This window comes from Psammomys obesus, unplaced genomic scaffold (genome assembly GCF_907164565.1).
Source record: "Psammomys obesus unplaced genomic scaffold, mPsaObe1.curated_primary_1811, whole genome shotgun sequence".
Taxonomy (NCBI): domain Eukaryota; kingdom Metazoa; phylum Chordata; class Mammalia; order Rodentia; family Muridae; genus Psammomys; species Psammomys obesus.
Window position 1 is genome coordinate 21,563,371 of NW_026596109.1, and position 13,340 is coordinate 21,576,710.

General features: G+C 38.5%; 1 protein-coding gene across 3 annotated transcripts in view; it reads left to right on the forward strand.

Moving 5' to 3' along the window:
• The window catches only part of Sanbr (SANT and BTB domain regulator of CSR), a 49,356-nt gene that overhangs the window by 12,658 nt on the left and 23,358 nt on the right, over positions 1-13,340 (forward strand). For all 3 annotated transcript variants that reach the window (XM_055628968.1, XM_055628969.1, XM_055628970.1), the window contains 6 exons: positions 1,048-1,106; positions 2,400-2,560; positions 7,276-7,362; positions 7,461-7,571; positions 10,586-10,709; positions 12,912-13,064. In XM_055628968.1, the coding sequence (XP_055484943.1) occupies positions 1,048-1,106; positions 2,400-2,560; positions 7,276-7,362; positions 7,461-7,571; positions 10,586-10,709; positions 12,912-13,064 (695 nt within the window). The remainder of the gene's footprint in view (positions 1-1,047; positions 1,107-2,399; positions 2,561-7,275; positions 7,363-7,460; positions 7,572-10,585; positions 10,710-12,911; positions 13,065-13,340) is intronic.

The following is a 13,340-nucleotide window of genomic DNA, read 5'->3' on the forward strand; positions in this document are numbered from 1 at the left end:
TTTTATGTCCTCCTCAGGTACTGCGCGCACATGGTGCAGACACATGTGCAGGCAAAACGCCCATAGAGTGAGTGAATGTCTTTTAAAAAACTGAAGCCAAAGACCAGATTTCGGGTTATCTTGTTATGAACATATGTATACATATATATATTTATAGGTGTGTGTATATATGTATACAACGCTTTTGTGGTGAGTCGTAGCCTATTGTAAGAAAATTGAGACATTAATATAGATATATGTGTGTGTGTATACATATATATGGAAATTGTTTACTGTAGCATATCCATGTGCATAAGACTGAAAGAAAGAAAAGAGAAACTGCTTATCTTTGGATTAAGTCTCTGCTATAAAGTTTTTTTCAGATCCAGTCTTTATCCTAACCAAAAAAAGTATAAGGATGCTTAATTAATCCTCCTATAATTAAGCTACTAGCTCTTAATTAGATGGTGTATCCTCAGGTACAGTTTTCCAATAAGCTTTTCCACCAGCTTGAGAACCTTTAACTAGAGTTGATATTTAGAAAAGGTTGGAGTTACTTACTCATTGTTCTACTACAAAGGGTTTTAAATGATTAGCAGTGCCAGAGTGGGGGGTGGGGGGGAATGGCTGGGTTTTTCTTGTTAAGGATATTTCATAGAGTTGATAGATTTATCCCCGTCCCCTGTCTGTGTGCCCGGAGACCCACTTCGTGTGGCAGTAATGTAGTAATGTGTACTTTCAGCATTTTGTCAGTCAGTTTTTACTACATTTCAGAGTCTTAAATTTAAATATGTAATTGCCAGCACTGGGTGCCTTTTTACAATAACTTCCTTAGTTAATGCTCTCATTAATCGTTGTTTACTCTCCATTGTGACGTCTGCATGTTACTGTTTTTAGCTAGACTCTGTCCTTTAACATAATCTAATTCAAGGGCAGTTGGTTATGTCTCTCCCCTGTGATTAACACTACATCTTCTTTTGTGTATACAAGCTAAATGATGTAAGATGAAAAGAAAAGATTGACTTAAAAGTCAAAAGAAAATTTCACGGTTTTTTTCTTTCTTATTAGAGCCAGGAAATGTCATTTCAATCCTTATTTCTTCAGAATTCTTGAAGATGGATTCATTAGTAAGTATTCATTTAAAAATCTAGCCTCATCCAGTCGTGGCGATGCACACCTATAATCCCAGCACTTAGGAGGCAGAGGCAGGCTGGTTTCTGCGAGTTCAAGGCCAGCCTGGTCTACAGAGTGAGTCCAGGACAGCCAAAGCTCTACAGAGAAACCCTATCTCAAAAAACCATAAATAAATGAATGAATAGATAGATAGATAGATAGATAGATAGATAGATAGATAGATAGATTTCTTTATTGACCTAATGCTTTTTCTCTTCTGAATGTATAGAAAGCAAAATAGTTGTTAGTTTAAGAGTATAATTTGTAACAATACATTCTTCTCTTGAGAAGGGGTTAAGACTACTGGGTATCACTTGTATATTAGGTCTGTAATTGGAAGAACCATTGTATAATTTGAATGGCTGGTCAAATAGAAAACTATTATATATATATACATACACACACACACACAATTGTTTCAAGCTGTAATAGTAAATGTTTATTTTTCTTATTTATTTATTAAATAAATATCTGGGCAAGCCTAGGATACATAGACAATCTCACAAAACAAAAAACAAAAAAATCTATAATTCAAATGGTTTCATATCTTTTCATGTTGACATTTTATAGTGATTATTTAAATAAATATTTGGGGATTGCTCCTGATAAAAACATAGAGAGCAGACTACTGCTTTGCTGTGTTGGCAGATGAGCTTATTGTTTGGAGTTTACTATACTGTGTTCCTTGTACTCCTCAGCCAAGTGGTTTTACTGACTTCAAGCAAGGACTACAGAAAAACATCAGAGACCTTAAGCTTAAGTTGGAAACTTAAACCCTAAAGATTACATTAAGACCATTAGCACAGTATTTGGAAAAAATCAAGGTGACCCTTTCTTTACTATTACTCTTTATAAATCCCCCTCAGGTTAGAAAGAGAAGGAAGTGTGAGAGCAGATAAAACGGGACTGAGAAAAAAAGTGGCTGAAATATTGTTGCTCTTATCTAGAAGAATGAAATTTATGAGAAATCATTTGAATATGTACTTTAGTATATAGATTAAAATTTATACCCGCTACAGCCATTTAAAGTTCATTATTGTTTTAAATAAAAGGAATTGGAGATAATTTGGTTATATGTGTTTGTAATTTTTACCTATTTAACAGTGTAGTTCAACACAATTGGCAAAACCCAGTTATTGGCTGTGTATATGTCAAACTTTTCATGAATTTTGGCTTGAAAGGTATTACTCTGACAATATCATTTGCATTACTATCTTAAATATTAATTTTCTGTTCTGTGTTTTCAGGTTGAACAGTGTATTCAGTATTGCCACAAAAATATGAACGCCATAGTAGCTGCTCCATGCAACATGAACTGTATCAATGCGAACCTTCTCACACGCATAGCTGATCTGTTCACACACAATGAAATTGACGACTTAAAAGACAAAAAAGATAAGTTTAGGAGGTAATTCTTTAAACTTTTATTTTAAACCTAAGAGATTTTGTTAAATATATTTCTTTTTAATTTTAGTGAGATTTCCATTTTAAAATCTACATAAAATATATTCCTATTTTACTTTTAAATAAAAAGCCAGTAGCATATGATAAGTCTTAATGATTGAAAATTTTTCATTACATTTGACTTTAGTGTGTGTCTGTGGTGTGTGTGGTGTATGCATGCATGCATGTGTGTGTGTAGTTGTGTGTACACATGTGCACACACCAAAGCACATGTCAAGGTCAGGGGACCTCTTACCAGAAGCAGTTTTCTCCTTCCATAGTATGGATTCTGAGGTCAAAATCAAGCAATCAGGGTTGGTGGCACATACGCTTATCTGCTAAGCCATCTCGCTAGCTCCCTTGGGTAAGGAGCGTCTGGTGGTGATGAGCTGTGTTAAGATTAAGGCTTCATTGTAGGAGCAAAGTGGTTTGATAGGAGACCAGCAGTGCTCATATTTCGCAAGGGCCCTTGAGGTCAGAGCAAGAGATTATACCTTATTCTAGGATTGGATTGCAGCAGAGTTTTTTTAGGTTGTGTTTTTAAGAGATTGGGGTTGCTGTGTGGAGAACATGAAGGCATAAGAAGCAAAGAGATGTGTTGAGGCTGCGGTAGCTCATTGGAAACTAGTGGGTTTGCATTGGGTGCGTGCGGTGAAGCTGTGGCTGAGTGCAGTGGTGTGACCTACAAGATTGGACACATGTGAAGGGGGTGAGGTGGGAAAAGAGAAGACACGGGATAATTGCTAAGTTTTCAACCTCAACACTAAATGGATGGATGTCCCATTAATGCAGAAAGGAAAGATTGGGAGGAGGAGGAGGATACAGTGAGGTAAACCAGAGAATTAGTGCACTTCTCGAATATGTGGGTGGAATGGCAGGTGACCAATCGGGAATGTTCACCTAGAATTGAGGTCAGAGGTCAGGGTTATTAACATAGAGATTTGACAGTAGGTGAGATCTGAAATAGAGCCTGGATGGGGTTTCCAGCAGAAGACTGCTGCATGACCTGTGGCCCTTCAGTCTGTTAAAAATAACGATACCAAAACCTTTTAATATTTCAAAACTTAGGTCTCAGCTGGACAGACTCTCAATTAGCTCATATAAGTTAATCCCACCGCTTAGCCCCATCCAGTCATATTTCCGGGCCCATCGTCATGTCCATCCCTTCTCCTGTCTCCTAGAGAAAGGGCCCTTCCTTTTCCTTCTTCCAAGAGTTCCTTTCTCCCTCCCAGGAAGTCCTGCCTTCCCTTCTCTCTCTGCCCAACTATAGGTTGTCAGCAACTTTTATTTTCCAATCAGGGACAAGTTCGGAGGCAAGGGTCACACAGCACCATCCTGAATACATGAGAATCTGTCCATAGGATACCAAGGATGCTGGGGCCAGCAGCCAACACTTGAACACACAGTAGCTCTAGCTCAACACTAGCAGAAGTCCAGTTAGTGCTTTTGGTGTCATGTTCAAGCAATCCATGCCTACCTAAGGAAAGGCAGGCATCTGAGTTGTCTATTCTTCACTCTGAATTAATTGTTTTGTATAGTATCAAGTGGGAAGTCAAGGTTCATTTTTTCACATACATTTGTAGTTGATGAAGCATCATATATTTAAAAGACCTTTACTGAACAAGTAGTGGTACATGCCTGTTATCCCAGTATTCAGGGGGCTGAAGCAATGGAGTTATCCTGAGTTTTAGGCTTGCCTAAGCTACATAGTAAATCTAGGCCATCCTGGACTACATAGTTAGACCCTGTCACAAAGCCAGAAACAAAAAATGAGCAGAATGATCAGTGAAGAAAAAAAAGAAAGGCCATCCTTTCCCCCAGCAAACTGCAGTGTCACCACACCATGAAATCACATCAGGTGACTGGATGAGATCCGTCTGTGTCCATTTCATTCATGACAGAACGTTGACTCATCTTCCGTCAGTAGCACTGACTCTAAGACTTTATTATATTTAATTGTGTGTCTTCCTCTGCATGCAGGAATGCACATGAGTACATGTGCTTGTGAAAACCAGGGGTATCGGATCCTCCTAGAGCTGCTGACACAGGTTGTTGTAAGCTGCCCACCATGTGTGCTAGGAACCAAACTCAGGTTCTTTGTAAGAACGGTGTGCACTCGTAACTGCTGAGCCACCTCCAGCTCAGGGAGCACTCAATCTAAAGTAAGGCAGTATGGTAATAACTTTTGTATTTAGTAACCTAAACTCTCCAGCTTTGCCATCAAGGTTGCCACCAGGTCATTTTGGGTTCCTCGAATTGCCCCACAGATTTTATAATTGGCTTTTCCATTTTTGTTTTTGTTTTTCACACATATCAAACCACTTGGAACTGGAAGTTAATCCTGAACCTGTAGATCAATTTGGGGTGGTTTTAGGATCTTTTTTAAAAAGTGTGTGTGTGTGTCTGTGTGTGATGAACGCATCCACTTGTGCCAATGCCTACAAGATGGCATCCGACCACCTGAGGTCACAGGAGTTTGTGCGCCACCCAGTGAGGACAGTGGGTCTGACTGCAGGCCTGCGCAGGAGCAGCATGCACCATCTCTCCATCCGTGAGTTTAGAGTCCTGAGAATACCAGATCTCCTGGTTAGCGAGCACAGTATGACTTCCCACATATTTAATCCGAGGCATTTAATTTCTCATTGCTGTTATACATACTATTCTAATTTTTTTCCTTTAGTAGGAGAATATTAACAAAGGCTACCCAATACTTAAAGGTTTGAAGAGAAGTAGCAGTCAGGGAGTAGCAGGCCAGTAGAGTAAAAAAGAAGGTAAATTCAAAGGAAATTTTGAAAGGGGTAAGTGAATGACCACTGCTCCAGCATAGATGAAGACAGAAATGAGGTTCCCTTAATGTAGAAAGTTTTCCAGATATTTGTTCTGAATGATTGCTTAGAAAAAGAAAAAGAGTAGCAGTTTGTTAGTGGGCTTAAGAGATGATTTCTTTTAAGGTGACAATAATTTTTTTTTTAATGTGTTAACCAGCATGGTCCATTAAAAGAAAAATTGTTAATGAAGAGGATTATCCAAGAATTCAGCCCTTAAGAGGAATGAAATTACCTAAGAACATATCTGAAAATGGGAATGGAATCCAAATTCATATGTGGCCTTTAAAACCAACCAGTATTTTATTAAGGAAAATGGTGGTAGGAAGGACATACATGGGAAACTTCAAGCTCAGTTATATTACACTTAATAAGTACTTACCATTTTATTTCTTAACACTGTACCTGGCATTATTTGAAAACATATAATTCAGTCCTCATAAACTTTATGAGCTTGTAATTATTAGCCATATTTTATTATATTTTTATTTGATTTTTGTCTGATTTACCATTAGAGTGGCTAGGGGCACCTGGCACTATATACTGATGAAAGTCAGAGAATAAACTTTGGGAAGCAGTTATTTTCTTCTTTTGCTTTTATCTTCTCAGCCACCTGCTGGCCCCATTAGCCATGGTATAGATAAGAAAAGAAAGTTTCAAAACAGCAGGTCGCTAAAAATCTTGCCTCCTTAGGTCATTAAATCTCAAGATTTTAATCTTTACTATTCCACTGACAGAGGACTGAAGGAAAGGCAGGTGCCTATCTGCTTCTTTTCTGAAATATATTCTTGACGTGAATAGTAGCATACTCCTTTAGCTCTAGCACTCAAGAGTCAGGAAGCTCATTCCAAGTCTGGGGCGGCCCTCAACTACATAGTGAAACCCTGTTTTAAAAAAACAAAGCACAAAATGTGAGCAAAAATAGGTATCATGGTACATGAGCCAATAATAGCATTTGAGGCAGAGGAGGTAAGTGGAATAGGAGCTGAAGGTCAGCCTCAGGAACATAGTAAGTTTGTGGTTCAAGTTTGTGGCTTTGAAAAGCTGGCAAGATTGCTAAGTGGTTAAGTGCACTTACTGCCAAGACTAATGACATGAATTCAGTCCTCAGGACACACATGGTAGAAGGAAAGAACTGACTTCCAAAAACTGTTCCCTGATGTCCATACACCTGTCATGGCACACGCGCACACACTATAAATAAAAAAGAATCTTGATCAAGCAATATGTTTATTTACTTGGAATAGGAAAAATGTAAACACCCAAAGAGAACCTCCCTGGAGACCTTGTTCTAGACATATATGTATAAGGACAGTCCTTATTTTTGTCACTGTAAAATTACTTTAAGACTCGGAGATGCCCAATGCATGAAGTGCCTGCTGTGGAAGCATGAGAAACCCAGCACCCAAAGGAAAATCAGGCTTAGCAGCACGTGTCTGCAAACCCAGCACTGAAGGTGTAGACAGAAGGATCGCAAGGGCTCAGTCTGACCAAAATGACAACCTCCAGGTTCAGTGAGAGAGTCTGTCTCTAAAAATAAGGTAGAAGGGCCAGAGAGAGAGAGAGTTGGGTGTTTAAGAACACAAAGAACACTTTCTGCTTTTGCAGAGGACCTGCGTTCAGTTTCCTGCAGCAGTGGGCAGCAGCGCCAACTGCCTGGAGCTGCAGGTCCAGGAGCTGCTGGACCAAGCAGGTCCAGGGGCTTGAGTGCCCTCTGCCAGCACCTGCACCGCCATGCACATATCCGGTACAGACATACTCATGACAGAAAGCAAGAAGAGAGGGAGGAAGACAGACACTAACTTTAAGATGCTAAACATAGACATCTAATTTATTGGTTATTTGTTTTTAATAGTAAACTGTTTTGTAAGAAGATTGAAAGACTGTTTGATCCTGAATACTTCAATCCAGATTCTCGAAACAATGCTGCAACACTATATAGGTAACATGTTTTTCCCATTATGCTATATAGTATAGCTACAATATTTACTGCATTAAATTCTTTTCTTGAATGCTTTTGGCATTTCCTTTTTGTTATAGATGCTGTTTATGTAAGAAACTTTTAACCAGAGAAACAGAAAGAAGAATTCCTTGCATCCCTGGAAAAATCAATGTGGATCGACATGGAAATATTATCTACATCCACATAAGGTGCAGTGAAGATAAAATAGTTTTTGTCTGTAAGAGTACTTATAGAGACATAACTTAATTTTTATGGTTTATTGGACTAAGAAAAATGCTGCTTTCAAGACAAAGTTAGGGAAAAGCTAATGTTTTATAAATGTCCTAAAACCTGAAAAATTTACAAATTATTATATATTCGTCTTAAAAGACTTTGGTCAGTACCATTAAAGTGAGCTATCACTAAAATATTTTTGTTATCTATATATTACATTGAATTTTACAAAAGAACTACATTTACTTTTAGTTGTTTTTTTTATGCCTGAAAAATTGGAGTTACAGAGTTGGAATTTCTATAATCTATCATTTATTTGTCATACTTCATTAGCATGTAATACATATCATGCTTATTTTTAACACAAGATTTCATTCTGAGTTGGTGAAATGTCTCAGTAGAACAGAAACTTTCAAGATCCACGTGTTCTTTGGCAACATCCTATTGCTAGGAATTTTTACAGAGAGGTATTGTTGAGTCTGTGAAACTTTTGACAAGACCATTCATTGCTCTCTTAAGTATATGAACCAGCTTCCCTCCTTCTAAGAAATCCAAATGACAGAACAAGCCAAAATGCAGCCATATAGTAGTATAGCTATATAAAACAGCGCAAATCTATTCTTTTTAAAAATACATTTTAATTATCTGAATGGGGAGGCATGCCTGCATTTGAGTGTGGGTGCCCTCAGAGGCCAGAGGCATCAGACCCCCTGCTCTGGCATGCTACGTGATTGTTAGCATGAGTGCCAGGGATCAAGAACAGTTCAGCTCCTAACCTCTAAGCCGTAAGCCCAGCCTCTCAAGTCACTTCTAAGTTTATGTGTATTATCCTTAGTGTACCCTCCAGGATAATGTTTCAGGCTGGGTATGGAGATGTAGACCTGTAATCCCAAGACTCAGGAGGCAGCCAGGGGATGGAGAGTTTGGGTTAGCCTGAGCTATGTAACAGGTTTGAGACCAGCTTGAGCTACACGTTCAGAGTTTCAGAAAACGATAGCTCAGCAGGTAAGAGCACTGGCTGCTTTTCCAGAGAAGCAGGGTTCAATTGCTAGCACATGGCAACTCACAACTGCCTGTAACTCCACTTCTAGGGGATCTGACACCCTCACACAGACATATATGCAGGCAAAACACCAGTGCACATAAAAAATGAAAGTAATTTATTAAAAATATAAGATTTAATTAAAAAACAATACAAGACAGCACTAAATTTGATGTTAATATTAATAGCACAGTCAACTTTTTTTTTCCTCTCAATAAATAATTGGGGAATTTTCACTGCTTATAGGCACATAGAATCTTACATATTTTTTGACCTAAGACTTTATTTGCCTTTTGAAAATTCAGTTCGGCCAGCAATAATTATTGGTAGTGGTATGTGGAAAAGTTAATTGTCATTAACTTCAACATCCATTTTTGGTGTTTTACTTCTACAAGGTGACAGTTGACACATACATTTTAAAAACTGTGTCTAGGGGTTCACCAGTTAACAGAACTGACTACTCTTTCAGAGGACCCATGTTCAATTCCCTGGCACGTGCACTCATGTGCATTCCCCATCAGAGGAAGACACACAATTAAATATAATAAAGTCTTAGAGTCAGTGCTACTGACGGAAGAATGAGTCAACGTTCTGTCATGAATGAAATGGACACAGACGGATCTCATCCAGTCACCTGATGTGATTTCATGGTGTGGTGACACTGCAGTTTGCTGGGGGAAAGGACGGCCTTTCTTTTTTTTCTTCACTGATCATTCTGCTCATTTTTTTGTTTCTGGCTTTGTGACAGGGTCTAACTATGTAGTCCAGGATGGCCTAGATTTACTATGTAGCTGAGGCAAGCCTAAAACTCAGGATAACTCCATTGCTTCAGCCCCATGAATGCTGGGATTACAGGCATGTACCACTGGTTAAATATATGATGCTCCATCAACTACAAATGTATTTGAAAAAAATGAACCTTGACTTCACACTTCATATGATACAGAACAAATAATTGTCTTTAAATAATTTGTAAGAAAGATGTGCCTTTGTGATTTGTAGTAACATTTTTCAGATTGTTATTTGCTGAGCTAAGCACAAAAAAGCAAAAGTTTAAAAGTTTTAAATGGAGTGTTAGAAAGAAGCTGATATAAGTAGCTCACCCTATGACCCCAGCATTTTAGAGGCTTTGACAGCAAGGTGTTAAATTGTGAGGGCCCAGTGAGCTATGTAGCAAGTTCCAGGCCAGCCTGGGCTATCTAGTAAGACTCTCACTCAAACAAACAAACTAACACTGCAGTTACATATGTCCACAGTAAATATTATGTATGCCTTTGCTGGATGTTAAAATGTCTACAATGAAGACCTGGATTATAACACTATATTGCTCAAATACTGGAAAATGTTGTTTACAATAACATGCTAAGCCATCACATTATTGGAGTATTTAAGCACACTAATAACTAATAACAGCACACCTTACAACAAGCACAGTTAAAATAAAGGTCTCAGAACTCTGGAGATGGCTGATGGGCACAGGTGCCTGTCACCAAGCCTAGTGACCTCCATGTGAGGGAGCAAACTGACTTCCACAGATTGTCCTGTGACCTACACACACACACACACACACACACAGACACACACACACACACACACTGTGGCACATAACTCTCACATACATACACAGTACATTTTAAAAAGTGAAAGTGAATAAAGTAAAGGTCCTGTTTAACAAACATTGAATGATTCTTAACAACTGGCCTGCTCAAATTGTTTAATTAATAACATTTAATAATTTTCAACAAAATAAGTTTGTCTTCAGCCTTTTCATGCGTTCTTCTGCTGTCCTCAGAACAAATGTCCAAGTGAAATTGGCTCTACCTTTCAATGTAAACGTACCACACCTGTCATTTGCAGAGTACTCTTAGAAACAAGGCACCAGTGCCAGAACATTTGGTTCAAACAAATTGTGTCTCTCACTTACAATAACTGAGGCTTTCTCTGCAGAGATAAGACCTGGGACATACATGAGTATTTGAATAGCCTTTTTGAAGAGTTAAAATCTTGGAGAGACGTTTACTGGCGCTTGTGGGGAACCATCAACTGGCTGACCTGCTCCAAGTGTTGCCAGGTGAGGCTGAAGGAAAGGGGTGGCGAGAAGGGCGTGTCTACATGTGTTTGCATTCGCTTTCATTTCTTTCGCCATTTTCCCCTTTCTTTTTTCTGATGTTCATTGCTGAAACAATTCTTGTCAGACTTTGAGAGAAACAACAGATTCTTTGTTATCTAGTCCAGTTTTTCAATGTAAAAAAATATATTCTTTATTGCTCTTATATTTTCATCCAAACTATTTCTTCAGTAGGCCATAAATTTCCTTAGAAATTCTGAGTCACCTTTGGATCAAAAGTGTTACAAGTTTGGAGACAAGGTGTTAGCGCGTAGCCTCTGCTGGCCTTGAGCTTATGATCTTGTGTCAGGCTCCCTACTGTTGCTATCACAGGTGTGCTTCACCACACCTGGCTTCTTCTAAGTGGTAATTGCATTTCCCAAAGTATGTTCTCTCCCTGACTGGCCTCCAAAGTTGGACCTCAAGCCATACCACTGAGCTGTATTCCCATCCTTGTTCATGGTTTCAATAATTTGAATTTATAGCAAAAGCACAGATAGGTTAGTTCTTGAAGGTACTAAGAAGAAGGTTCTTGAACAACTTTTTGCAGAGTCACAGTCATTCCTAATTATCCTTAGGTAAATCCAAAGTTTTCTACGTAAATCAAAAGTTTTCTACATAAAATTCAAATGCATGCCTTTCCTTTAGGTTTTTCCTCTCAGTTGATTTTCAGTAGAGAGAGAGAAGAAGAGTTTATCAAAACCATCCGAGTTTGGTATGCCAGACTGTAGGCAAGTCCTCCTTCATGGGCTCCCTGTGTTCAGTAAACACTGGGTTGATTGAAGTATGTCTTATAGAGAGTACCATTCATCCATTTTGTTGACACATGCCATGTAGTACATGATGTTGCCGCCATCAGGGCATAGAACATTTCTGCTAGTGTTACCCCGTGCTCTTTTTTTTTTTTTTTTTTTTTAACAGGGCTTTTCCGTGTAGCACTGCATGTCCTGGACTTTCTTTGTAGACCAGGCTGGCATAAAGGTCTGCCTGCCTCTGCCTCCTGGGTATCTGAATTTAAGGCGTGCACCTCTACTGCCCCAGCCTGTGCTCTTCTTTAAATCTCCCCTTCTTAATGTTAAACCTGGCTGCCTATAGTTTCTTCTCTTCCAGAAAGTCATATAGATAGAGTCATACAGTATTTAACTACTTGAATGGAGATTCTTTGATTTAATAGGATGAATTTGAAATTTAAACATCTTGTTACATGTATCAATTTGTTTCCTTATATTGCTTAAGTAACCCTCTATCATATGAATTACCCAGTATGTTAAGCCATTCCCCAGCTGACAGACATTGATGGTGATTTTAGTTTGGAGTCATGTGAAGACACTGCTATAAGTATTTCTATACTTTATATAAACATATATACTTTATATAAACATAGGCTTTTAGATCTCTTGAGTGATGACCTAGAATTACAACTGCAGTGTAATAATCTAAGTTACCATTTTCCAAGTGGTATTCCAAAAGGAATTCTTTTGTATTCCTTTAACTGTGTATGAGCATTGTAATTGTTTGATATCTTGCTAACATGCTTCAATATTTGTCTTTGTTGTTAAACTGTTAATGTTGTTCTGCCTTTAAGTGTTTTATGAGCTTAATATGTATTTGAGGCCTGCTTCATAGCTATACCACAGCAAGTCACGCTTTCTGATGACAGAAAGCCAGGCCACAGTTTTCATTAGTACTGACTCTAAGTATTTACCATCAAGTCAAGGAATAAACAAGTGACATGAAACTATATTTCGCCAGAATTCTTAAAAATTATTGCTCAGTTTTAAAATTTAAGTGTATATACAACAGTCAGTTTTACTCATCTGGATTTTTAGTAAAGCAGCTTTGGTTTTGTTCTTTAGAAACTTCTCTGGGGTATAAGTACATTCATTTATTGCGTAATTCACTGATTTTCGGTGAGTCCCACAGTTGGCAGCACCCACTGCACATCATCCAGTCTGAGTACTTTCCCATCACCTCAGGAAGAGCCTCATGCCCGTCTGCTTCACTCAGTGTTCTTGCTCCCAATCCTGGCAGTGCTCACTTACTTTGAGCCACTATCCATTGGCTTGTCCTGTACCCTTCATATAAATGAGACATGCAGCAGATGGTCTTCAGGAAAGGTTCTTGAGCCTTCTTTCATCATGGGGATAATGTATTTCTTTCACACAGGCTTTTCTCTGTATTGAATTCTCACATTGTCAGTATCACTCAGAAGTGGTAGTTTATTCTACCACAGCAAGTTCACTGAGCTCTGTGGGCACTGGAGTTTATCCCTGCTGTAACCAGAAGGTTCTTCGATTTGATCCCACTCAGCTCATAAAGGTGAGATTGTTTGTTTGTTTGTTTGTTTGTTGTTTGTTTGTTTCAATCTCTGATTTTTTGAAAGTTTCGTGTATGTGTACAATGTATATTGGTCATGCCCATCCACCATGGTCTCTCCCTCCAGCTCCCCTAGTTCCCCATCCCAGCTCCTTCCCACCTTCGTGGTTTTCTTGTTATTAATAACCTTCTGAACCCAGTTATTTCTGCCAGAGGAACTAAAGGTAAGTTTTCACTATTTCCTTTTAAAGGTCAGCAGCCTCTAACATTTTTTGTGTT